The sequence below is a fragment of the Bos indicus x Bos taurus genome, unplaced genomic scaffold, assembly GCF_003369695.1.
Source record: "Bos indicus x Bos taurus breed Angus x Brahman F1 hybrid unplaced genomic scaffold, Bos_hybrid_MaternalHap_v2.0 SuperScaffold_100126, whole genome shotgun sequence".
NCBI lineage: Eukaryota > Metazoa > Chordata > Mammalia > Artiodactyla > Bovidae > Bos > Bos indicus x Bos taurus.
The window spans coordinates 190,317-217,249 of NW_020867066.1; the positions used below are offsets into that span (position 1 = coordinate 190,317).

The 26,933-nt window shown below is 38.7% G+C and overlaps 1 protein-coding gene and 1 pseudogene across 2 annotated transcripts in view; both read right to left on the minus strand.

Annotated features, from left to right (window-relative positions):
• The window catches only part of LOC113888429 (multidrug resistance-associated protein 4-like), a 227,202-nt gene that overhangs the window by 39,143 nt on the left and 161,126 nt on the right, over positions 1 to 26,933 (minus strand). The window contains 1 exon segment of the mRNA XM_027535552.1: positions 20,723 to 20,878. Within this exon segment, the coding sequence (XP_027391353.1) occupies positions 20,723 to 20,878 (156 nt within the window).
• LOC113888426 lies at positions 21,545 to 24,435 on the minus strand (annotated as a pseudogene). Its single transcript, XR_003509974.1, has one exon. The product of XR_003509974.1 is annotated as a G-rich sequence factor 1 pseudogene (transcript).

Here is a 26,933-nt window from a genome sequence, read left to right on the forward strand (position 1 = left end):
ATTTTAATCCTTTGTGCCATATTTAGTAGTAATTTTTCCTTCATTACTTAACATAATACAAATTCATATTAGGCATATGACAAAAATGTCCATTTTGAATCAGAGCATTAAGTGTGGTAAATTGATAATCCTTTAACTGCAAAACTGAAAACTGCAGTCATACTAGGCCTTCTGTATATATTGCTAGAAGACAAGACTTTCATTATCTTACAAAGAAACCCTTCTCACTGATCTTTAGAAGCTTAAAACAACCTGGGACCAAGACAAAAACCATACAAGTAGTTATAAGCAAGATAAATAATAGCACAATCTGTACCCTAATGATTTCAGTCCCAAACCAGAAAACAACCTTCTACTAAAGTATATAAAGAGCAGCTACTGCTGGGGCAGTGGCGGGGGTGGGGGATTCAAAAGCTTTACAGACAAGTAAAAACTAAGAGAATTCCACACCACCAAACCAGCTTTACAACAAATGCTAAACTAAAGGAACTTCTCTAGAGGGGAGAGAGACCAGCAACTTAAAACAATTTTGTGTTAATACATATATCAGATCAGATCAGATCAGTCACTCAGTCATGTCTGACTCTTTGCAAGCCCATGAATTGCAGCATACCAGGCCTCCCTGTCCATCACCAACTCCTGGAGTTCACTCAGACTCACGTCCATCGAGTCAGTGATGCCATCCAGCCATCTCATCCTCTGTCGTCACCTTCTCCTGCCCCCAATCCCTCCCAGCATCAGAGTCTTTTCCAATGAGTCAACACTTCGCATGAGGTGGCCAAAGTACTGGAGTTTCAGCTTTAGCATCATTCCTTCCAAAGAAATCCCAGGGCTGATCTCCTTCAGAATGGACTGGTTGGATCTCCTTGCAGTCCAAGGGACTCTCAAGAATCTTCTCCAACACCACAGTTCAAAAGCATCAATTCTTCAGCGCTCAGCCTTCTTCACAGACCAACTCTCACATCCATACATGACCACTGGAAAAACCATGGCCTTGACTAGACGAACCTTTGTTGGTAAAGTAATGTCTCTGCTTTTGAATATGCTATCTAGGTTGGTCATAACTTTCCTTCCAAGGACTAAGCGTCTTTTATTTTATTTTTTTAATTAATTTATTTTAATTTTTAAACTTTACATAATTGTATTTTAATTTCATGGCTGCAGTCACAATCTGTAGTGATTTTGGAGCCCAGAAAAATAAAGTCTGACACTGTTTCCACTGTTTCCCCATCTATTTCCCATGAAGTGATAGGACTGGATGCCATGATCTTCATTTTCTGAATATTGAGCTTTAAGCCAACTTTTTCACTTTCATCAAGAGGCTTTTTAGATCCTCTTCACTTTCTGCCATAAGGGTGGTGTTATCTGCTATATCAAAACCTCATAAGAATAGCAAATATCAAAACCACAATATATAAACACACACAAAAAAAGAAAAAGCAACTAAAATACAACACAAAAGCTGGTCATCAAACTACAAGAGAATAAAAAGGAAGGGAATAAGAAAGACCAACAAAAAGAAACACAAAACAATTAAGAAAATGTCAATAGGAAAATACATATTGATAATTACCTTAAATGTGAATGAATTAAATACGCCAACCAAAAAACAAAGACTGGGTGAATGGATTAATAAACAGGACCCATATATATGCTGTCTACAAGAGACTCACTTCAGACCTAAGAACACTTATAGACTGAAAGTGAGGGGATGAAAAAAGATAACCCATGCTACTAGAAATCAGAAGAAAGTTAGAGTAGCAATAGTCATATCATATAAAATAGACTTTAAAATAGACTGTTACAAGAGACAAGAAGAATACTACATAATGATTAACCAAAGAAGAAGATATAATAATTGTAAACATATATGCACCCAACATAGGAGTATCTCAATATTTAAGGCAAATGATAATAGCCATAAGAGGGGAAATCAACAGTAACACAAAAATAATGGGAGACTTTAAAATCCTACTTATACCAATGGAAAAATCATCCAGACAGAAAATTAATAAAGAAACACAAGCTTTAAATGACACATTAGACCAGACAGATATAATCAATGTTTATACAACATTCCTCCAGTAGTTTGGTCATCTGATGTGAACAGCTGACTCACTGGAAAAGTTCCTGATGCTGGGAGAGATTGAGGGCAGAAGGAGAAGAAGGCATCAGAGGATAAAATGGCTGGATGGCATCATCGATGCAATGGACATGAACTTGGGCAAACTTTGGGAGATGGTGAGGGACAGGGAAGCCTGGTGTGCTGAAGTCCATGGGGTCACAAAGAGTCGGACACAACTGGGTGATTGAACAACAACAAAGACATTCCATCTGAAAGCAACAGAATACATTTTCTTCTCAAGTGCACATGGAACATTCTCCAGGATAGATCATATTTTGGGCCACAAATCAATCCTCAGTAAACTTAAGAAAACTGAAATCCTATCAAGCATTTCTTTTTAAACCACATTATGAGATTATGTTAGAGGGGAGGACTAGATTGGGAGTCTGGGACTGACATGTACACAGTGCTATATTTAAAGTAGATAATCAACTAGGACCTACTAAATGGCATAAGGAACTCTAATCAATATTCTGCAATAACTTAAAAGGGAAAAGAATTTTAAAAAGAATAGATACATGTATACATGTTATATACTATAACTGAATCACTTTGCTGTACACCTAAAATCACCACATCACTGTTAATCAACTATATTCTAATATAAAATAAAAAATTTTAATAAATCAATTATAGGGAAAAAACTATAAAAGTCACGAGCACATGGAGGCTAAAAAACATGCTACTGAGCAACCAATGGATCACTGATGAAAGCAAAGAAGTAATTTAAAAAATACTTAGAGACTAATGACAATGAAAACTCAGTGATCCAAAACTTACAGAACTCAGCAAAAGCAATTTTAAGAAGGGAAGTTTATAGCAATACTATTGTACCTCAGGAAACAAGGGAAAAAAAAAAAGTCTCAAACAATCTAACCGTACTACTAAAGCAACTAGAGAAAGAACAAATAAAACCTAAAATTAGTAGAGGAAAAGAAATCATAAGATCAGAGCTGACATAAGTGAAATAGAGATAGAGAAAATAAAAGCAAAAAATGATAAAACTAAAAGCTTTTTCTTTGAGGAGATAAACAAAATTGATAAACCTTTAGGCAGACTCATCAAGAAAAAAAGGAGAGGACTCAAATCAATAAAATTAGAAATGAAAAAAAAAAGTGACAACTGTCACCATAGAAATACAAAGGATCATAGGAGACTACTCCAAGCAACAATGTGCCAATAAAATGAACAATCTGGCAGAAATAGACAAATTCTTAGAAAGCTACAACCTTCCAAGATTGAATCAGAAAGAAACAGCAAATATGGACAGGATTTCCCTGGTGGTCCAGTGGTTATGAATCTGCTTGCCAATGCATGGGACACAGGTTTTATTCCTGGTGTGGGAAGATCCCACATGCTGTGGGGCAACTAAACCCATGCTCCACAACCACTGAGCTCTCACTTTAGAGCCCTCATGCCCAAGAGCCCATGCTCTGCACCAAGAGAAGCCATCACAATGAGAAGCCAGCCCAGTGCAATAAAGAATAGCCCCAGCTCATTGAAACTAGAGAAAGTCCGCATGTAACAATGAAGACCCAGGACATCCAATAAATAAATAAATTTTTAAAAAGAAAATATGGATAATTCTGGTGGCAGACCTAAGATGGCAGAGGAATAGGATGGAGAAACCACTCCCCACCCCCTATCCCCCCCCCCCCCCACACACACACACATTCATCGAAACATCGTTTGAGCGCTGAGCAAATTCCACAAAACAACTTCTGAATGCTGGCGGAGGACTTCAGGCACCCAGAAAGGCAGCCCATTCTCTTTGAAAGGAGGTAGGACAAAATATAAAAGATAAAAATGGAGACAAAAGAGTTAGGGATGGAGACCTGTCCCAGGGAGGGAGTCGTGAAGGAGGAGAAGTTTCCAAACACCAGGGAACTGTTTCACCATTGGTTTTGTGGGGAGTTTTGGAATCTTAGAGGGCAACATAACCTGGAGGAAAAAAAATTTAAAAACAAAGACTACACGCCTCACTGCAACTCCCATTGGAGAAGTAGCCTGGATGCTCATGTCTGCCAGCAGTGAGCGGGGGCTGAACAGGGAGGCGTGGGCTGCCTGCTTAGGGTAAGGACTGGGCCTGAATGCCCTGCAGACAATCTGAGGGAGCGGACATGAGATAGCAACCCAAACTGTGGGATAGCCAGAGAGAGAGAAAAAAGAGAGAGAGAGAGAAAGAGAGACCTTTCCCACGAAAAGCTCTAAGGCACAACCTGACCTGCTCACAGAACAAAGGATTGACAGAATACCAGAGGAGAGCTAGCCGGCTGTGGATCTGCCCCTCCTTCCAAGGGAAGCAGAGAAGTAGGCAGGCGACAGCAAGAGCCAGAAGACCAGAGGCAATCTCGGCCCCAGAGATGGCATCCTCCACCAAACTGTGAGCAGGCTCCCAGTTGCTAAACAAGTCTTCCTGGGATCCTGGGCAGTTGATATCTGCCAGGAGGGTCGCAGTCAGAGATAAGCTCCCCAGAGGAGACACATGGCATACCTGAGATGGTTCTCTCTCTGCGCACCCAGGAAACCAAGCAGCTGGGACTGGGGAGGTGATAAGGTCCACGGTACACCTAGGAGAGCGTGCTCACCAAGCACCTGGTTGCCTGAGCTGCTCGGACCAGGGAACGGCACAAAACACAGGCCCAACCAAGTCTGTGCCTTTGTGGAGTACCAGAGAACCTGAACTTGCGCGGCTTAGTCCTGGGAACTGCACACAACCAAGGGCCTGCTTTAGACAGTTCCCCTGCAGAGCAACCTAGAGCCTGAGCAGTGAAGACCAGGAAAGCACACACACGCTGTGAGTGGGGCAAACCCAGTGTGGCCCAGACACTGCGAGTACTCCCCACACATGCCAGTAATATTTGTTTGCAGTGTTCCTCCATCCTCACAGCACAACCGAACAATGAGCCTAAATAAGTGACCACCTTCGTCCCCTTGTGTCAGGGCAGAAAATAGACACTGAAGAAACTTGCAAACAGAGGAAGCCAAAATAAACAAAGAAGAGGGAACCACTCTGGAAGTGACAGGTGCAACAGATTAAAACCCTGTGGTTAGCACTGACTACATTGGAAGAGGTCTGTAGATCTTGAGAAGAAATATAAGCTGGAACAAGGAACTATCTGAAACTGAGTTGACCCCACATAGCCCTCAACAGCTCCAGAGAAATTTCTAGGTATATTTTACTATTATCATTTTTTAATTTTGTAAATTTTTTTTTATTTTAAGTTTATTACTCCTTTAATTTTCATTTTTATAAACTACTATTACCTTGCCAAAAAAACCCTATTTTTAAAGCTAATTTCATATTTTTTAAATAATTTTGGTGATTTTTTTTTAATATTGTATTTTTGAGAGTCTAACCTCTACTCTAGATTTTTTATCTTTGCATTTGGTATTTGTTATCAACTTTATACCTTTAAGAATCCAATTTTCAGTACCCATTTTTACTTATGAGTATGATTACTGGCTTGATTGCTCTCTCCCCCCTTTGACTCTACTTTTTCTCCCCCAAGTCACCTCTGTCTTCTCCCTCCCCCTTCTCTTCTCTACCCAACTCTCTGAATCTCTTTGGGTGTTCCAGGCTGTGGAGAACACTTAGATAACTGATTACTGGCTAGATCTGTCTCTCTCTTTTTGATTCCCCCTCTTTGCCTCCTGGACACCTCTATCTCCTTCTCCCTCTTCTCTTCTCTATGTAACTCCATGAAACTCTCTGAGTGTTCCAGACTGTGGAGAGCACATAGGAAATTGATTACTGGCTAGATTGCTCTCTCTCCTTTTGATTACTCCTCTTCTCCTCCTGGTCACCTCTATCTCCCTCCTCCTCCTTCTCTTTCCATGTAACTCTGTAAACTTCTCTGGGTGTCCCTCACTGTGGAGAATCTTTTCAGCATTAACCTAGATGTTTCCTCAATAGTGCTGTAAGGATGAAGAAGTCTTGAAGCTACTGTAAGAATCAGACTAAAAGTCAGAGGCAGGAGGCTTAAACCCAAAACTTGAGAACACCAGAAAACTGACTTCAGGGAATATTAATCAACTAGAGCTCATCCAAAAGCCTCCATACTTACACTGAAACCAAGCTCCACCCAAAAGCCAACAAGTTTCAGAGGAAAACATACCAAGCTAATTCTCCAGTAATGCAGGAACATAATTCTGAGCATTAAAACACAGGCAGCCCAAAGTCACACCAAACCCATAGACACCTCAAAACTCACTACTGGACACTTCATTGCACTCCAGAGAGAAGAGATCCAGCTCCACCCACCAGAACACATATGCAAGCCTCCCTAACCAGGAAAACTTGACAAGACACTTGTCCAAACCCATCCACAGGGAGGAACCTCCATAATAAAGAGGAAACACAAACTTCCAGCATACAGAAAGGCCACCCCAAACAGAGCAATCTAAACAAAATGAAAAAACAGAGAAATACTCAGCAGGTAAAGGAACATGATAAATGCCCACCAAACCAAGCAAAAGAGGAGGAGATAGGGAGTCTACCTGAAAAAGAATTCAGAATAATGATAGTAAAGACAATCCAAAATCTTGAAAACAAAATGGAGTTACAGATAAATAGTCTAGAGACAAGGATTGAGAAGATGTAGAAATGTTTTACAAGGACCTTGAAGAATAAAAAAGAGTCAATCAATAATGAATAATGTAATAACTGAGGTCTAAAACACTCTGGAGGTAACCAACAGTATAATAACTGAGGCAGAAGATAGGATAAGTGAGGTGGAAGATAGAATGGTGGAAATAAATGAAGCAGAGAAGAAAAAAGAATTAAAAGAAATGAGGACAACCTCAGAGACCTCTTGGAAAATGTTAAACACCCCAACATTCGAAACATAGGAGCCCCAGAATAAGAAGACAAAGAAATACCATGAGAAAATACTTAAGGAGATAATAGTTGAAAACTTCACGAAAATGGGGAAGGAAATACCTAGCCAAATCCAAGAAATCCAGAGTCCTAAACAGGATAAACCCAAGATGAAACACCCAAAGACATATATTAATCAAATTAGCAAAGATCAAACACAAAGAACAAATATTAAAAGCAGCAAGGGAAAAACAACAAATAACACACAAGGGGATTCCCATAAGGATAACAGCTCATCTTTCAATATAAAACCTTCAGGCCAAAAGGGAATGGCAGGACATACTTAAAGTGATGAAAGAGAAAATCCTACCATCCAGATTACTGTACCCAGCAAGGATCTCATTCAAATATGAAGGAGAAATCAAAACCTTTACAGACAAGCAAAAGCTGAGAGAATTCAGCACCACTGAAACAGAACTTCAACAAATGCTAAAGGTTCTTCTCTTGACAGGAAACACAGACAAGGTGTATAAACCTGAACCCAAAACAACAAAATAATTGGCAATGGCATTATCAGTTCAGTTCAGTCATTCAGTCGTGTCCGAATCTTTGCAACCCCATGAATTGTAGCATGCCAGGCCTCCCTGTCCATCACCAATTCCCAGAGTTTACTAAAACTCATGTCCATCAATTTGGTGATGACATCCAGCCATCCCATCCTCTGTCATCCCCTTCTCCTCCTGCCCCCAATCCCTCACAGCCTCAGAGCCTTTTCCAGTGAGTCAACACTTTGCATGAGGTGGCCAAAGTACTGGAGTTTCATCTTTAGCATCAGTCCTTCCAATGAACACCCAGGACTGATCTTTAGAATGGACTGGTTGGATCTCCTTACAGTCCAAGGGACTCTCAAGAGTCTTCTCCAACACCACAGTTTCAAAGTATCAATTCTTTGGCACTCAACTTTCTTCACAGTCCAACTCTCACATCCATACATGACCACTAGAAAAACCATAGCCTTGAATAGACAGATCTTTGTTGGCAAAGCAATGTCTTTGCTTTTGAATATGCTATCTAGGTTGGTCATAACTTTCCTTCCAAGGAGTAAACGTCTTTTAATTTCATGGCTGCAATCACCATCTGCAGTGATTTTGGAGCCCAAAAATATAAAGTCTGACACTATTTCCACTGTTTCCCCATCTATTTCCCATGAAGTGATGGGACCAGATGCCATGATCTTCGTTTTTCTGAATGTTGGGCTTTAGGCCAACATTTTCACTCTCTTCTTTCATTTTCATCAAGAGGCTCTTTAGCTTCGCTTCAATTTCTGCCATAAGGGTTCTGTCATCCGCATATCTAAGGTTATTGATATTTCTCCCAGCATTCTTGACTCCAGCTTGTGCTTCTTCCAGCCCAGCGGTTTTTGTGATGTACTTTGCATATAAGTTCAATAAGCAGGGTGACAATATACAGCCTTGATGCACTCCTTTTCCTATTTGGAACCAGTCTGTTGTTCCATGTACACTTCTAGCTGTTGCTTCCTGACCTGCATATAGGTTTATCAAGAGGCAGGTCAGGTGGTCTGGTATTCCCATCTCTTTCAGAATTTTCCACAGTTTATTGTGATCCACACAAAGGTTTTCACATAGTCAATAAAGCAGAAATAGATGTTTTTCTGGAACTCTCTTGCTTTTTAAATGATCCAGCAAATGTTGACAATTTGATTTCTGATCCCTCTGCCTTTTCTAAAACCAGCTTGAACATCTGGAAGTTCATGGTTCACATATTGCTGAAGCCTGGCTTAGAGAATTTTGAGCATTACTTTACTACTTATCAATAATTACCTAAAATGTAAATGGGTTGAATGCCCCAACCAAAAGACAAAGACTGGCTGACTGTATATAAAAACAAGCCTCCTATATATGCACTCTACCAGAGACCCACGTCAAAACAAGGGACACATATAGACTGAAAGTGAAAGTCCAGGAAAAGATACTTCACACAAATGGAGACCAAAAGAAAGCAGGAGTAGCAATACACATATCAGATAAAATAGACTTTAAAGTAAAGGCTGTGAAAAGAGACAAAAAAGGACATTACATAATGATCAAAGGAACAATCCAAGAAGATGTAACAATTTTAAATATATATGCACACAACATAGGAGCACTGGGATATGTAAGGCAAATGCTAGCAGGTATGAAAGGGGAAATTATCAGTAACACAATAATAGTGAGAGACTTTAATACCCCCACTCACACCTATGGATAGACCAACTAAACAGAAAATTAGCAAGGAAACACAAACTTTAAATGATACAATGGACCAGTTAGACCTAATTGATATCTATAGGACTGATGCTGCTGCTGCTAAGTCACATCAGTTGTGTCCCCATGGTCACTTCACTTTGCAACCCCATGGACTGCAGCCTACCAGGCTCCTCCATCTATGGGATCTTCCAGGCAAGAGTACTGGAGTGGGGTGCCATTACCTTCTCCAATATATAGGACATTTCACCCCAAAAATGAATTTCACCTTTTTCTTGAGTGCACACGGAACCTTCTCCAAGATATATCACATCCTGTGCTATAAATCTTGCCTTGGTAAATTCAAAAAAATTGAAATCATTCCAAGCATTTTTTCCAATCACAATGCGTTAAGATTAGATGTCAACTACAGGGGAAAAAAGACTATTAAACATACATACATATGGAGGCTAAACAACACGCTTCTGAATAACCAACATATCACAGAAGAAATTAAAAAAAAGAAATTAAAATATGCATAGAAACGAATGAAAATGAAACACAACAACCCAAAACCTATGGGATTCAGTAAAAGCAGTATTAAGCAGAAGGTTCATAGCAATACAAGTTACCTCAAGAAACAAGGGACAAATCAAAGAAATAACCTAACTCTACACCTAAAGCAACTAAAAAAATGAGAAATTAAGAACCCCAGGTTTAGTAGAAGGAAAGAAATCACAAAAATCAGGACAGGAATAAATGAAAAAGAAACAAAGGAGACTGTATCAAAAATCAACAAAGCTAAAAGCTGGTTCTTTGAGAAGATAAATAAAATAGACAAACCATGAGCCAGACTCATCAAAAAAAAAAATAAAGGGGGGGGTTAGAATTAAATCAACAAAATTAGACATGAAAATGGAAAAATACAACAGACAACACAGAAATATGAAGGATCATAAGAGACTGCTGTCAGCAGCAATATGCCAATAAAATGGACAACTTTGAAGAAATGGATAAATTCTTTAAAAAGTATAACTTTCCAAAAATGAACCAGGAAGAAACAGAAAATCTTAACAGACCCAACACAAACATGAAAATTGAAACTGTAATCAGAAATCTTCCAGCAAACAAAAGCCCAGGACCAAATGGCTGCATAGCTGAATTCTACCAAAAATTTAGAGAAGAGCTAACACCTATCCTGCTCAAACTCTTTCAGAAAATAACAGAGTAAGGTAAACTTCCAAACTCATTCTGTGCGGCCACCATGACCCTAATATCAAAACCAGACAAAGATGACACAATAAAAGAAAACTACAGGCCAATATCACTGGTGAACATAGATGCAAAAATCCTTAACAAGATTCTGGCAAACAGAAACCAACAACATATTTAGAAGATCATACATCATGACCAAATGGGCTTTATTCCAGGGATGCAAAGATTCTTCAATATTCACAAATCAATCAATGTGATATACAAATTGAAAGATAAAAACCATATGATTATCTCAATAGATGCAGAGAAAGCCTTTGACAAAATTCAACTTCCATTTATGATAAACATTCTCCAGAAATCAGGCATAGAAGGAACATACTTCAACATAATAAAAGCCATATATGATAAACTCACAGCAAACATTATCCACAATGGTGAAAACTGAAAGCATTTCCCCTAAAGTCAGGAACAAGACAAGGGTGCTCACTCTCACCACTACTATTCAACATAGTTTTGGGAGTTTTAGTCACAGCAATCAGAGAAGAAAAATAAATAAAAGGAATCCAGATTGGAAAAGAAGAAGTAAAACTCACTGTTTGCAGATGGCATGATCCTCTACATAGAAAACACTAGAGACACCACCAGAAAATTACTAATCAATGCATATAGTAAAGTTGCAGGATATAAAATTAAAACACAGAAATCCCTTGCATTCCTATACACTAACAATGAGAAAAAAGAAAGAGAAATTAAGGAAACAACTCCATTCATCATTGCAACAAAAAGAATAAAATACTTAGGAATAAATCTACCTAAAGAAACAAAAGACTTATATATCAGTTCAGTTCAGTCACTCAGTGGTGTCTGACTCTTTGAGACCCCATGAAATCGCAGCACGCCAGGCCTCCCTGTCCATCACCAACTCCCGGAGTTCACCCAAACTCATGTCCATCGAGGTGGTGATGCCATCCAGCCATCTCATCCTCTGTTGTCTCCTTCTCCTCCTGCCCCCAATCCCTCCCAGCATCAGGGTCTTTTCCAGTGACTCAACTCTTTGCACGAGGTGGCCAAAGTACTGGAGTTTCAGCTTTAGCATCATTACTTCCAAAGAACACCCAGAACTGATCTCCTTTAGGATGGACTGGTTGGATCTCCTTGCAGTCCAAGGGACTCTCAAGAGTCTTCTCCAACACCACAGTTCAAAAGCATCAATTCTTTGGCGCTCAGCTTTCTTCACAGTCCAACTCTCTCATCCATACATGACTACTCGAAAAACCATAGCCTTGACTAGATGGACTTTTGTTGGCAAAGTAATGTCTCTGCTTTTTAATATGCTATCTAGGTTGATCATAACTTTCCTTCCAAGGAGTAAGCCTCTTTTAATTTCATGGCTGCAATCACCATCTGCAGTGATTTTGGATCAATGCAACAAAATAGAGGAAAACAACAGAATGGGAAAGACCTATATATAGAAAACTATAAAAACTGATGAAAGAAATCAAAGATGACACAAATAGATGGAGAAATACACCATGTTAATAGATTGGAAGAATCAATATAGTGAAAATGAGTATACTACCCAAAGCAATCTAGATTCAATGCAGTCTCTATCAAGCTACCAACAGTATTTTTCAGAGCACTAACTAAAACAAATAATTTTATGATTTTTGTAGAAATACAACAAACCTCGAATAGCCAAAGCAATCTTCAGAAAGAGGAATGGAACTGGAGGAATCAACCTGCCTGACTTCAGACTATACAACAAAGCTACAGTCATCAAGACAGTATTATACTGGCACAAAGACAAAAATATAGATCAATAGAACAATATAGAAAGCCCAGATATAAATCACACACCTATGAACAACTTATCTTTGACAAATGAGGCAAGAATATACAATGGAGAAAAGACAATCTCTTTAACAAGTGGTGCTGGGAAAACTGGTCAACCACTTGTAAAAGAATGAAACTAGAACACTAACACCACACACAAAAATAAACTCAAAATGGATTAAAGATCTAAATGTAAGACTAGAAACTATAAAACTCCTAGAGGAAAACATAGGCAGAGCACTCTCTGATATAAATCACCCATCTCCCAGAGTAATGGAAATAAAAGCAAAAATAAACAAATGGGACCTAATTAAACTTAAAAGTTTTGCACAATGAAGGAAACTATAGCAAGGTTAAGAAACAGCCTTCAGAATGGGAGAAAATAATTGCACATGAAACAACTGACAAAGAATTAATCTCAAAAATATACAAGCAGCTCCTGTCTCTCAATTCCAGAAAAAAAAAGAACCAATCAAAAACTGGGCCAAAGAACTAAACAGACATTTCTCCAAAGAAGACATACAGACAGCTTACAAACATATGAAAAGATGCTCAACATCACTCATTATCAGAGAAATTCAAATCAAAACCACAATGAGGTACCATCTCACACTGGTCAGAATGGCTTCTATCAAAAAGTCTACAAATAATAAATGCTGGAAAGGGTGTGGATAAAAGGGAACCCTCTTACACTGTTGGTGGGAATGCAAACTAATACAGCCACTATGGAAAACAGTGTGGAGAGTCCTTAAAAACTGGAAGTAGAACTGCCATACGACCCAGCAATCCCACTGCTGGGCATACAAACCAAGGAAACCAAAACTGAAAGAGACACGTGTACCCCAGTGTCCATCGCAGCACAGTTTACAATAGCCAGGACATGGAAGCAACCTAGATGTCCATTGGCAGACAAATGGATAAGAAAGCCATGGTACATATACACAATGAATATTACTCAGCTATTAAAAAGAATACATTTGAATCCATTTCAGTGAGGTGGATGAAACTGGAGACTATTATACAGAGTGAAGTAAGTCAGAAGGAAAACACCAATACAATATATTAATGCATATATTTGGAATTTAGGAAGATGGTAACAATGACCCTATATGCGAAACAGCAAAAGAGACACAGATGTAAAGAATAGACTTTTGGGCTCTGTGGGAGAAGGTGAGGGTGGGATAATTTGAGATAATATAATTGAAACATGTATATTATCATATGTGAAATAGATTGCCAGTCCAGGTTCAATGCAAGAGACAGGGTGCTCAGGGCTGGTGTACTGGGATGACCTTGAGAGATGGAATAGGGAGGTAGGTGGGAGGGGATTTCAGGATGGAGAACACATGTATACCCATGGCTGATTCATGTCAATGTATGGCAATAACCACTACAATATTGTAAAGTAATTAGCCTCCAATTAAAATATTTTTTTAAAAAAATAAAAATAAAAAGGGCCATAATTCAAATAAATAAATAAATACAGTTTATAAAAATGAGAAAGAAAATCTGGAAAGATTGACTACAAGTACTGAGTTAGTGATTTTAAAAGTTTCCAACAAACTGAAGTCCAGCACCAGATGACTTCACAGATGAACTCTATCAAACATTTAGAGAGGAGTTAACACCTATCCTTCTCTAATTATTCAAGAAATTGCAGAGGATGGAAAACTCCCAAGATCATTTTATGAGGCCACCATCACCCTGATACCTAAAACCAGACAAAGATACCATAAAAAAGAGGTAAAAATTAAAGGTTAATATCACTGGTGAACATGGATGCAAAAATCCTCAGCAAAACCAATACAATATTGTAAAGTAATTAGCCTCTAATTAAAATAAATAAATTTAAATTAAAAAAAATATTCAGCAAAATATTAGCAAATTTAGTCCAACAATTCATTAAAAGTGTTGCACAGCATGATCAATTAGGATTATCCCAGAGATGTAAAGATTTTTCAATATATGTAAATCAGTCAATGTGATACATAATATTAAGGATCTGAAAGATAAAAAACTTATGGTCATCTCTATAGATGCAGAAAATGCTTTTGACAAAATTCAATACCAATTTATGATTAAAAAAGAAACATCTCTCGAAAGTGGGCATAAAGGAAATATATCTCAGCATAATAAAGGCCACATGCAACAAACACATAGCAAACATCATTCTTAGCAGTGAAAAAATGAAAGCATTTCCTCAGAAGACCAGGAATAAGAAAAAGATGTCCACTCTTTCCAATTTCATTCAACATAGTTTTGTAAATCCTAGTCATGACAATTAGAGAAAAAAGGAAATAAAAGGAATAAAAATTGAAAAAGTAAAGCTGTCACTGTTTGCTGATGACATGATCCTATACATAGAAAATCCTAAGATGCTATCAGAAAAGTACCAGCGCTCATCAATGAATTTGGTAAAGTTGCAGAATAAAAATTAATACATAGAATCCATGATCTTGGTTTTTGAAATGTTGAGTTTTAAGCCAGCTTTTTCACTCTCCTCTTTCACTTTTATCAAGAGGCTCTTTAGTTCTTCTTCATTTTCTGCCATAAGGGTGGTGTCATCTACATAGCTGAGGTCATTGATATTTCTCCTGCCAATCTTGATTCCAGCTTGTGCTTCTTCCAGCCCAGCGTTTCTCATGATGTACTCTGCATATAAGTTAAGCAAGCTGGGTGACAATATACAGTCTTGATGTACTCCTTTCTTGATTTGGAACCAGTCTGTTGTTCCATGTACAGTTCTAACTGTTGCCTCCTGACATGCATACAGATTTTTCAGGAGGCAGGTCAGGTGGTCTGGAATTCCCATCTCTTTCAGAATTTTCCAGAGTTTGTTGTGATCCACACAGTCAAAGGCTTTGGCATAGTCAATAAAGCAGAAGTATATGTGTTTCTGGAACTCTTTTGCTTTTTCAATGATCCAACGAATGTTGGCAATTTGATCTCTGGTTCCTCTGCCTTTTCTAAATCCAGCTTGAACATCTCGAATTTCAAGATGAAGCCTGGCTTGGAGAATTTTGAGCATTACTTTGCTAGTGTGTGCTGCTGCTGCTAAGTCGCTTCAGTCGTGTCCAACACTGTGCGACCCCATAGATGGCAGCCTACCAGGCTCCCCTGTCCCTGGGATTCTCCAGGCAGTAACACTGGAGTGGGTTGCCATTTCATGAACGTGAAAGTGAAGTCGCTCTGTCCTGTCTGTTAGTGACCCCATTGACTGCAGCCTATCAGGCTCCTCCGTCCAGGGGATTTTCCAGGAGAGAGTACTGGAGTGGGTTGCCATTGCCTTCTCTTGCTAGTTTGTGAGATGAGTGAAATTGCATGGTAGTTTGAACATTCTTTGGCATTGCCTTTCTTTGGGATTGAAATGAAACCTGACCTTTTCCAGTCCTGTGGCCACTGCTGAGCTTTCCAGATTTGCTGGCATATTGAGGCAGCACTTTCACAGCATCATCTTTTAGGATTTGAAACAGTTCAACTGGAATTCCATCACTTCCACTAGCTTTGTTCGTAGTGATGCTTCCTAAGGCCCACTTGACTTTGCATTCCTGGATGTCTGGCTCTAGGCAAGTGATCACACCATTGTGATTATCTGGGTTATGGAAATCTTTTTTTGTATAGTTCTTCTGTGTATTCTTGCCACCTCTTAATATATTCTGCTTCTGTTAGGTTCATAACATTTCTGAACCTTTATTGTGTCCATCTTTGCTTGAAATGTTCCCTTGGTATCTCTAATTTTCTTGAAGAAATTTCTAGTCTTTCCCATTGTATTGTTTCCCTATATTTCTTTGCATACTTAGTGAAGGCAAAGAACAATATTGCTTATATTTGGAATCTAAAAAAAAAAAAATGATACAAATGCACCTATTTTCAAAACAGAATTAGGGTAATTAATGTAGAAAACAAGCTTACAGTGACCAGGAGGGATAAACTGGGAGATTGTTATTGACATGCACACAGTACTATATACAAAATAGTTAACTAGTAAGAACCTACTGTTAGGGAACTCAGTACTCTCTAATGACCTGTATGGAAACAGAATCTAAAAATGAGTGGATATATGTATATATATTACTGATGCACTTTACTGTACAGCAGAAAATAACACAACATTGTAGATCAGCTATATTCCAATAAAAATTAATTCAAAAATTTTTAAAAATAGTAGCCACCGCTGCTATTTCTTGAGTCCTATGATCTATGTTTTCATTTCTAATCTGAGGCCCTTTCTAAGGGGCAGCTCATCACTGTTTCAAGATAAGAGAAACACCTGAAGTAACTTTAAATCTTGTTTTCCTTTTTTTTTTTTTTCCTAAATCCTGTATCATCTGAATGAATTGATCATCAACCATATTCAGAAGAAAATGACATTGTTCATCAACATAGGGGAAAGAATTTAAGTCATGTATTATAAGTCCTCTCTGAAGGGCTCAAAGGAGCAGTTTCTTAGGATTTAATAAAGACTTCAATATCAGAAACAAAGGGCTTACTGCATTAGAATCCAGTTGTATTTCTTTACGAGTAACAACATATCCCTTTCTATTCCCTTTGAGTTTTATTCTTAACAAGAAAAAAAAGGGAAAGAAAATAAGGTAACCAAAAAATCTTAAAGAGACAGCTCTGGTTTACTTTCTTCAATCTACTGGGGGTGGGGGGGAACTGAGGGAGGGATTTCCCTGATTGTCAGTGGCTAAGACTCCATGCTCCCAATGCAGGGGGCCCAGGTACAAGCCCTGGCCAGGGAACAAGATCCCATATGACACAACTAAGAGTTCACATGTCACAACTAAAGATTTATTTATAAATAAACTAACATTAGAAGAAAATTCATGGAATGGAAATACCAAAAGAGCAGACTAAGCTTTCAGGATGGGGAACATGTGTGCACCCTTGGCAGATTCATGTTGATGTATGGCAAAACCAATACAATATTGTAAAGTAACTAGCCTCCAATTAAAATAAATAAATTTATATTAAAAATAAAATAAAATGGGGAGGGAGGAGGGAGAAGGGTTCAGGATGGGGAACACGTGTATACCTGTGGCGGATTCATGTTGATATATGGCAAAACCAATACAATATTGTAAAGTTAAATAATAAAATTAAATGTAAAAATAAAAAAATACTCAATATATGACTCAGTAAAAAAAGATAAATAAAAATAAAATAAATTAAAAAAATAAAAACACTCAGCTTTTGCTTTAATTAAAAAAAAAAAAAAACCTATTAAATGTAAAAAAATGACTCTGTTTTACCATGATAAAGACATTGTTGATCTGTGCCAACCAGTGTGTTACAATTATAAATATTGTTTTTGCCTGGAATCCCTCTTCAATTGAAAACATTTTCTTTGTGTCAATAGTATAAAGAGCTATTGGTTCAGAGTAACATCCAAAGAGGTTCTGAAATCCATTCCAGATGCTTTCAGATAAACAGCTACTCCTTAAATATAATCTCACCTTGGTGCTCTTTCTGGGGAACATATTTAACTACTTCAGATCCTGAGGACAAAAGGATGCATGCACTTCAGCTACCTGTTGTGTTTAAGAAAATTGTCTAGGAAGTGTTTTCATTTTTTGGCTTATTCCTGAAATTCTGAACACAAATTGAGGAGTCTCTTCTTAAGAATACAGTATTTATCTTTGAAAGTTCCCCCAGGACTCTAGGACTGATGGTCTATTTTACCACTCCCCTGCCTCTGGTTACTATGCAGGTCTTTTCTACTCTCCCATCTCCTGCAATTCTGATCTGCTCATAGTGGGATCAACAGTTACAGGATGAGTCTGGGAGAGAGAAACCACTCTGGAAGCTCGCTGCTGCTCCCAGGATCACAGGAGGCAGGCATCCAGGGAAGATGGTGTGGGCCTGATTCACTTGAGTGGGGAAGCTCAAAGAAACATCACTGGGCTCCTCCTCTTCAGAGTCTGCTCTCAGCTTCCTAGGTTCCCTAAATCAGGGTGTTGAGACAATCATCACTGCTTCCTACTCATTCATGGGTAAAAGGGAAGTAAACTTTATGCACTTAGACAAATAAGTTCAAGTAACCAAACCAACAGACTTTCTCCATCTCTGTAGTCAGCAAGACATTGTAAAGAGAAAAGGCTCTTGGCTGGGGAGGAGTGAGATTTTGAATATCTTCTCCTGATACTTAATAGCCCATGATATATGTAAATAAACACATTTCTAAATTGATACAGTCCTTCAAATGAGGGACACAGCACTAGGAGAAATATATTCTGGCTTTGTTTTACATTTATTCACTTTTGTAATGGTCTGAGAATTCTTCTAAGTGGGATAGTAGAAAAAATGGGGAAAATTACCATAAGAACATCATTCAGTTCAACAAATATTTGTTCAAAAAATATCTGTTTGGAGTCAGAGAGTCCTAAGTCCTGATTCTATTGCTTATTAGCTATTTGACTCAGTTTAAGTTATTAATCTCCCCAAGACTCAATTCCCTTACTGGAAAATGGGGCCAATCTTGTGGAGCTGAGTGAGAATATAGAACAATTAAATTCCTGGTGTGATGCTAACATGGACCAGGAGCCCAGCCCAACAGGAGACAATGAGGGGTGGTGTTTGACAAACCGCAGGTACAGCCAGTGGATCAGGAAATAATTTTGTGCCTCATGACCATCATTTCCTATTTTATACTAACTAGAATAGAATGGATATAATAATCAGAATACAGAGTAAGAGTAATATTGTTTTTTGAAAATTTTGTTCCTTTGTATGTGTGTGAGTGTGTGTGTGTACATGAAATCATGATACAAAGCAAGTTCTACTGAGGATTACAAACAAGAGCAAGTTGAAGTCAAGTCCACAGCAGAGTGATTAGCTGCTTGGGCTCTGGAATCTCCCTACGTTAAATTTGAATCCTGGCTCTGCTGTATACTTGGTAAGAGAGTTAAGTTTCAGTGCGTCAGTTTTTAAAATTTGCCAAATAAGGATAACCATAGGATTGTTGTAAGGAGTAAGTGGGAGATGGCAGGAAAAGAGACTAAACAAGTTTAGGATTTCACGAATTTTAAGAATTATTATCAACACTTGTGTAACTTGTTAGGGCCTGCAACAAACACTGGAGCAACAGAAATGACAGACATGGGCCCTATCCTCAAGGAGAGGGAAAAAAAAAAAAGTGAGAATGTGGGGAAGGCTGAGAAAAAAGCCAGCGTTCTTTGTTGGGGACCTGGAAAGTATGAATGTGTACAGGGTTGTGGTCAGGAAAGAAGCTTGTGGGAGGGGAAGCAGAAATCAAAAGAAAACAAAAAAAGTGATATTCTCTCCTTTTGTTCCTTACAGAAAAGATGTTAGATATATTCTTCTGTTTTGTCTTTCCCTAAAACTCCTATGTCCTAATTTTTTTCCCTTCACGTTTAAATTTATATAAACAATATAGTTTATGCTATAAGCAATAAATGTAAAAGAAAATCACCAAGGACCACAAAAATATAAAAACAAAGAGCAAAGTCCTTCTAGAATGAATTACTCTTTTTACTTAAGTAGAAATAATACCCAAAGGCCAGTGCCCTGATATTTAAGAATAATTTTACTACTGACTGAGTGTTCCTAAGAACTAGGCATGGTCCACAAACATTTTCTCACCCAGTTACATCTTCACAACAAATCTGTGTGGCAGTAATTCCTAGACCTGTTTTTAAGGATGAAGACTATAAAGCTTGGTAGCTAAGTGACTTCATCAAGTTCTCACATTTGTTTGAGGTCGACCTCCTTTGGGGTGATGCTATGCACTATTTATAATAGCCAAGACATGAAAGCAACCTAAACATCCATGGTCAGATAAATGGATAAAGAAGATGTGGTATATACATACAATGGAAAACTACTCAGCCATAAAAAAAATGAAATACCATTTTCAGCAACAAGGAGGGACCTAGAGATTATCATACTAAGTGAAGAAAGTCAGGAAAAGAAATACAAATATAGTATTATATCACTTATGTGCAGTCTGAAATATGACACAAATGTACTTATTTAAAAAACAGAAACAGACTTAAAGATGTAGAGAACAGAACTATGATTGCCAAGGAGATGGGGCTGGGAAAGGAATGGGTTGGAAGTTTGGAACTAGCAAATGCAAATTATAAAATATAAAATGGATAAACAACAAATTCCTACTGTATAATAAAGGGAAGCATATTCAATATTCTATAATAAGCCATGTGGAAAAGAATATTAAAAAGTATATATATATATATATATATATATATAAATAACTGAATCACTTTGCTGCACATCAGAAACTAACACAACAATGTGAATCAACTATACTTTAATGAAAAATAAGCAACAACAACAACAACAAAAAAACCCTGGTATCTAATGAAAATATCTGTTAAAAAATATTCTCTATTGGGAGAAAAAGGATCAACTGTTCTATGCAATTTGAAAAATCAATCAAATTAAAAGCACTTAAACTTAGATGTCTTATAAAAAGAACACGTGATAATACTCCAACATGCATACCTGAGGTACAACAGAAATTTTCGTCCTTAAATCGTGAAGTCCAATTTCGTTTGTCCTGATTCCACTAATCCAAATAGTACCTGTGGGTTCTGACAGTCTAAAAAGGGTAGAGATGAGGGAACTTTTTCCAGCTCCTGTTCTTCCCACAATACCAACCTAAACAGATTAAGAAGGAATTAAGAATTAACAATAAGCAACAAACCTAATAAGCAATAAGGTTAACCTAATAAACCTAACAAACAATAAGCAACAAAAATTCTGGTTGTTAAAGATGACTATACAGAGTATAATCTGAATGTTCCTAAATCATAGCACTGTTGAGCTTTTAGGCCAAACACTTCATTGCAGAGGGCAATTCATAGGCCTGCCCTGTATACTGTAGGATGTTTAGCTATATATCTAAATTCAACCTACGGGAGGGTAGAAACATCACTTACACTGTGGCAACCAGAACTGTCAGGCATTGACAAAAGTCCCCAGATTGAGACTCCCTTGTCCAAAAAAGAGCTGAAAATAACAACATCAATCTACAGGCAGCAAAAGCCAGCAGTCTCCTTAGTGGACCAAAAAAATTAAGCGTAAATTAACTTTATTACTAGGGATACAGACCTTGAGAAATTATGTCAATAATTTTACAGAGATGGTCAATAACTCATCAGAAGTGTTATACACAAATAACTATTAATTTTCCATGGGTTCTATTATTTATTTATTTATTTATTTTTTTAACCATTTCTTCTTATATTAATAGACCAGGACTTGACGTAACAAAAATATATTAGGTTGATTCACACACTCCAAAATAAATACTCTTAGGTAATCTTCAGCCTGAAATAAGTCTTCATTTATTGACTACTTACAGTACAGCGATTTCATCTTAGCTGGTATTCAAAGATGGTTATGATTTAAGTGAGAGAAGGCATAATCTCTCTTTCAGATACCACCTCTCAGAAATCTGGGCTAATTCAACTTTAAGAACTAGAATTGCATCTCCTGGTAACCACGTGACAGTTGTCACCCTGAGAAGGGGAACAAGGCAAAGAAACTATACAGAACTTTGATTCTCCTACACAGGTTCACATAAAGTTAGTTTATTAATGACTACAATTTGAAGCCAGCCATTTTGATCCAGTATTTAAATAACAAGCTGTTTAATATTAAAGCAGAAGATACTGCCACAATGTGACAGAAATACAGCTTTACCCATAAACCTTTCACACAATTATACATTAAATGCTATTTTTATTTAAGCAAGGCACCCCTACTTGTTCTAAAATATGGGATGTGCTACCCCACTGAAAAAGCAAATGAGGAGACAAGATTTTTTTCCTACCTAGAGCTGGTTTAAATTCAAGTGAAGCCATTAATGTCCTTACAAGTCAGGACTGTTATGACATGTCACTTCACAGTTCTTAGACTAACACACACCTTAAGGTTTACCCCAAAATCAAAACAAGATGATTGAGCGGGGGGGCGGGGGGGGCTCACTGGGATGAGGAGGGGATGGGTTAGACAACTTTTAAGTTGAGACTATAATTCCCTCCTTAATTATACAGGCACCAATATTAAATGCCTTTAGCACAAGGCTGAAAAAGGCAAAACATTTCTAAGACATAAAACTGCCAAATTATTATCATTTACACTCACTAACATGTGGTATTTATTTTGTTTTGTTTTTTAATTCCTACCCCATCTAAGAAATCAAATACATCTAAAATTAAAATAGCTCTGCAAAACTATAATGGTTCAAGGGCCTGAAACTTTTCCTTGCTTTGGTGAGTATTTGGCTAAAATAAATCAGTATTTTATTCCATGAAAAGTTTTACATTGTATCTCTTAATTTATAGGCAAAATCCAAAACCTCAAATGGATAACTTTTAAAATGGGAGAAATATTTTAAAGGACAGTGCTGAATAAAAATATGTAGCCTTCTGGGTCACAAATCATCTATGAAAACAAACTTTAATTATATAAAATAAAGACCAGATTTTTAAACCAGATCCTGGACAATTTAACCAAAAAAACTAAATTTGAGGTTTGTATCATAATCCTAAACTGAATCTTTTTCTCTGAACAGTCCACTATGGAATTTTTCTTTTAAGCAATTAACCCAAAATCTTGAAATCGCTTCTCTAGCAGTTGCTGCTAAAAAACTGGAACTTTAGATCCCAAGTCCAAGAAAGACGTGCAAATGAAATGCTTCTTGCTTCATCCTTATTATCTGGAATCCTTTGAAGTTTTATTTTCCTTTCGGACATGAATTCAGGAACAATTCAATATACCTATGATGAACATGGGACCGATCCTTGAGCATAGCTGCAACAGCATCCTCATGGGTATCGAAGTGCACATCAGCTTCTCCAGTGGCCTTCCCACTGGAACTGTATTCCATGGTGATTCTAACAGGCTTCAATGGAGCAAAAAAATTTATAATGTCTTGGGCATTGGCTTGGAAAGGCAATCCTCTCATATGGACAAAATGTAGTGAAGACGTAGTTCCAAAATCAACAGCCTCTGGTATCTTTTCTGACATCTCCTTAGGCAATTCTATTTCTTTCTCACTTTCAAAAGCTGTCATGGGTCGGATATCCTCATTTACTTCATGCTCTTCAAAGACCATTTCTGGCTCAGTTATATATTTAGCAGTGGGAGAAGATGCTATTTTTTTTCCCTTATGAGAACCAACATGTGTTCGAACTTCATTCCTTCTGCTTGGAAATATCTCTATATATCGGTTGCCAATTTATTCCCTGTGTTTCAAAAGGGCTTGGCTGGCCATTTCTGGTTCTTCAAACTGCACATAGGCTTCTCCTGTTTTTCTTCTCCCTCTATAATCCATGACAAAAGTAATGTCTACTATATTCAGTCCTGCAAAAAAAATCTACGATGTCTTTCTCGTTGCAACTATAAGGAAGTCCTCTCAAGCGAACCACTCCATCATTTACCATAGGTGCAGATTTGACATGCAGGCTCTTCATTAAGGCATCCACATCTTCATTGTTTATCTCATAGACTTCCACATACCGCTGCCCCATGTACATGCGGTGTTTTTCTAAGGCTTTTTGCACATCCTGCTCGGACTCCATTTCAATTAAGGCATCACCCCTTCGTTTCCCATCTCTATTTAAGAGGAAGTGAATTCCATTCTCACCATTGCGAATTCTGCAGTCTGAGAAAAAGCTAAGCACATCTTCTACAGTGCAAGACCATGGCAATCCTTGAGCTCGAATGAGATAAACATCATCCACTTCCTCTCCCAACTTGGACGGAGGCAATTCATACTCAGGGAGAGGTGGAAGATCCTCCAGGTAGGTAGTTTTGGATTCCTGGCTGTAACCCCGCGCCGGGCCCGCCGCAGCCGCCGCCAGTGACTGCGGCAGCAAAGGGGTGCGCAGGGCCGGGTACGAGGCAGCGGCCGCGGCGGCGGCGGCGGACACGGCCGCTGTGGGAGGGCCCGCCAGCCTCCCGGCGGTCACAGGCCCGCTCTGGAAGCCCCGCGTCTGAGAGGCGGCGGCCGCGGCGGCCCCGAGCAGCAGCAGCAGGCGGCGGCGACCCGAGACTCCCGAGGGAAAGGAGCCGGCGGTCGAGTAGAAGGGCAGGCAGGCGGCGCCGGTGCGCCGGCAGCTGCTGCAGTTGCAGCCGCAGCCTCGGAGCAGCGCCCCGAGCACCCAGCGCGTCCCGGCCATGGACTCCGGAGGCGGCGTGGGGCCTGAAGGCGGCTGCGGCGGCAGCGCCAGCGGAGAGGAAGTGGAATCCAGGGCCGGGGAGGCGTGGCCAGGCACATGCGCCGCCGGCACCCGGGTTCTATTATTTAAAAGAATCATTCTTTAATAGAGAAAATGAAATCATTTCCTGATACTAAATATCTCAATTATGTTCTCTCTTGGAAGAAAATACCTTTAAATTTCAAAACACAACCAGTAGCCAGGCAGTATTTAAAAGTCAGAAAAATGGGCTTCTGGTTAAAGACGGCAGAGTAGAAGCATATGCATTCATCTCCTCCTGCGAGGGCATAAAAATTGCAACTTGTTATTGAGTAGCCAATGACAGAAGGACACTAGAATCCACAAAAAAAAAAAAAAAAAAAAAGGATACCTTAATCAAAAGAAAAAGAAGAAACTGCAATGAGATGGTAGGAGACGCCCATTCAAGATAAAATCAAATCCCATACCCACCAGGTGGGCGATCCATAGACTGGAGAACAATAATAGCAAAGAAGTTCTCCCATTTTTGTGAAGGTTCTGAGCCTCACATTAGACTTCCCAGCCTGGGGATCCTACAAAGGGACTGGGAATCTGCAGGGAATCTGACTATGAAGGCCAGTGGGATTTGATTACAAGACTTTCACAGGATTAGGGGACACAGACTCCAGTCTTGGAAGGCACAGACAAAATCTTACATGCACCAAGACCTAGAGGAAAGGAGCAGTGACCCCGCAGAAGACTGAACCAGCCCTCCCTACTAGTGTTGGAGGGTCTCCTGTGGAGACATGGATCAGCAGTGGGTCGCTGATGGGATGGGGGCACTGGCAACAGCAGTCCTGGAAGGTCCCCCTTGGTGTAAGTCCTCTTGACGTCTCCACTAACTCTACCATAGAGCCCAAAGATCCCAGGGCTGGGTCAAGCTAAACAACTATCAGGGAGGGAGCCCAAACTCACCCATCAGTGGATAATTTGATTAAAGTTTTACTGAGCATGGCCCTGCCCACCAGAGCAAGACCCAGTTTTTCCTACCACCAGTTCCTCACATCAGGAAGCTTATACAAGCCTCTTAGCCTTCTCCATCAGAGGGCAGACAGAAGCAAGAACTACTGTAATCCCACAGTGGCTAGAACAAAAATCACATTATAGAAAGTTAATCAGGATGAAAAAGCAGAAAGTTTTGTCCCAAATGAAGGGACAAGATAAAATTCCAGTAAAACAACTAAATGAAGTGGAGATAGGCAACCTTCCAGAAAATGATTTCAGGATAATGATAGTGAAGATGATCCAGGATATCAGGAAAACAATGGAGAAGATGCAAGAAATGTTTACCGACCTAGACCTAGACCTAAAAGACCTATAAGAATGAAAGAACAAACAGAGATGAATAATACACTAGAAGGAATCAGTAGCAGAACAACTGATGCATAAGAATGGATAAATGACCTAGAAAACAGAATGGAGGAAATCACTGCCACAGAACAGAATATAGAAAAAGGAATGAAGAAAAAAAAAAAAAAAAAAATGAAGATAGCCAAAGAGACTCTGCTGCTGCTGCTGCTGCTGCTGCTAAGTCACTTCAGTCATGTCCGACTCTGTGAGACCCCATAGACAGCAGCCCACCATGCTCCCCTGTCCCTGGGATTCTCCAGCAAGAAAACTGGAGTGAGTTGCCATCTCCCTCTCCAATGCACGAAAGTGAAAAGTGAAAGCAAATTTGCTCAGTCATGTCTGACTCCCAGCGACCCCATGGACTGCAGCCTACCAGACTCCCCCATCCGTGGGATTCTCCAGGCAAGAGTTACTGGAGTGCTCTGGGACAGCATTAAACACACCAAACTCACATTATAGCATTCCGAGGAGAAAAGAGAGAAAGGACCTGAAAAAATATTTGAAGAAACAGTAGCTGAAAACTTCCCTAACATGGGAAAGGAAATAGTCAATGAAGTCCTAGAAGTACAGAGAGTCCCAGGCAGGATAAACCCAAGAAGGAACACACCAAGACACATAGTGAATCAAACTGACAAAAATTAAAGATAGAGATAAAATATTAAAAGCAACAAGGGAAAAATGGCAAATAACACATAAGGAAATTCCCATAAGGTTATCAGCTGATTTCTCAGTAGAAACTCTACAAGCCAGAATGGAATAGCATGATATATTTAAAGTGATGAAAGGGAAGAACCTAAAACCAAGAATACTCTATCCAGAAAGACTATTCTTCAGATTTGATGGAAAGATCAAACGCTTTACAGAAAAAAAAAAAGTTAAGTCACAACAATCCCAAAGAACTTCTTTAGGCAGAAAACACAAGAGAAGGAAAAGACCTACACAAAATAACCCAAAACAATTAAGAAAATGGTAATAAGATCATATGTATCAATAATTACGTTAACCATAAATGGATTAAATGTACCACCAAAATACATAGACTGGCTGGGCAGATGAGAATATGTGCATGTATGCACTTCCACTTACCACATCACACTACTTAACCCTCCAATTTGTAG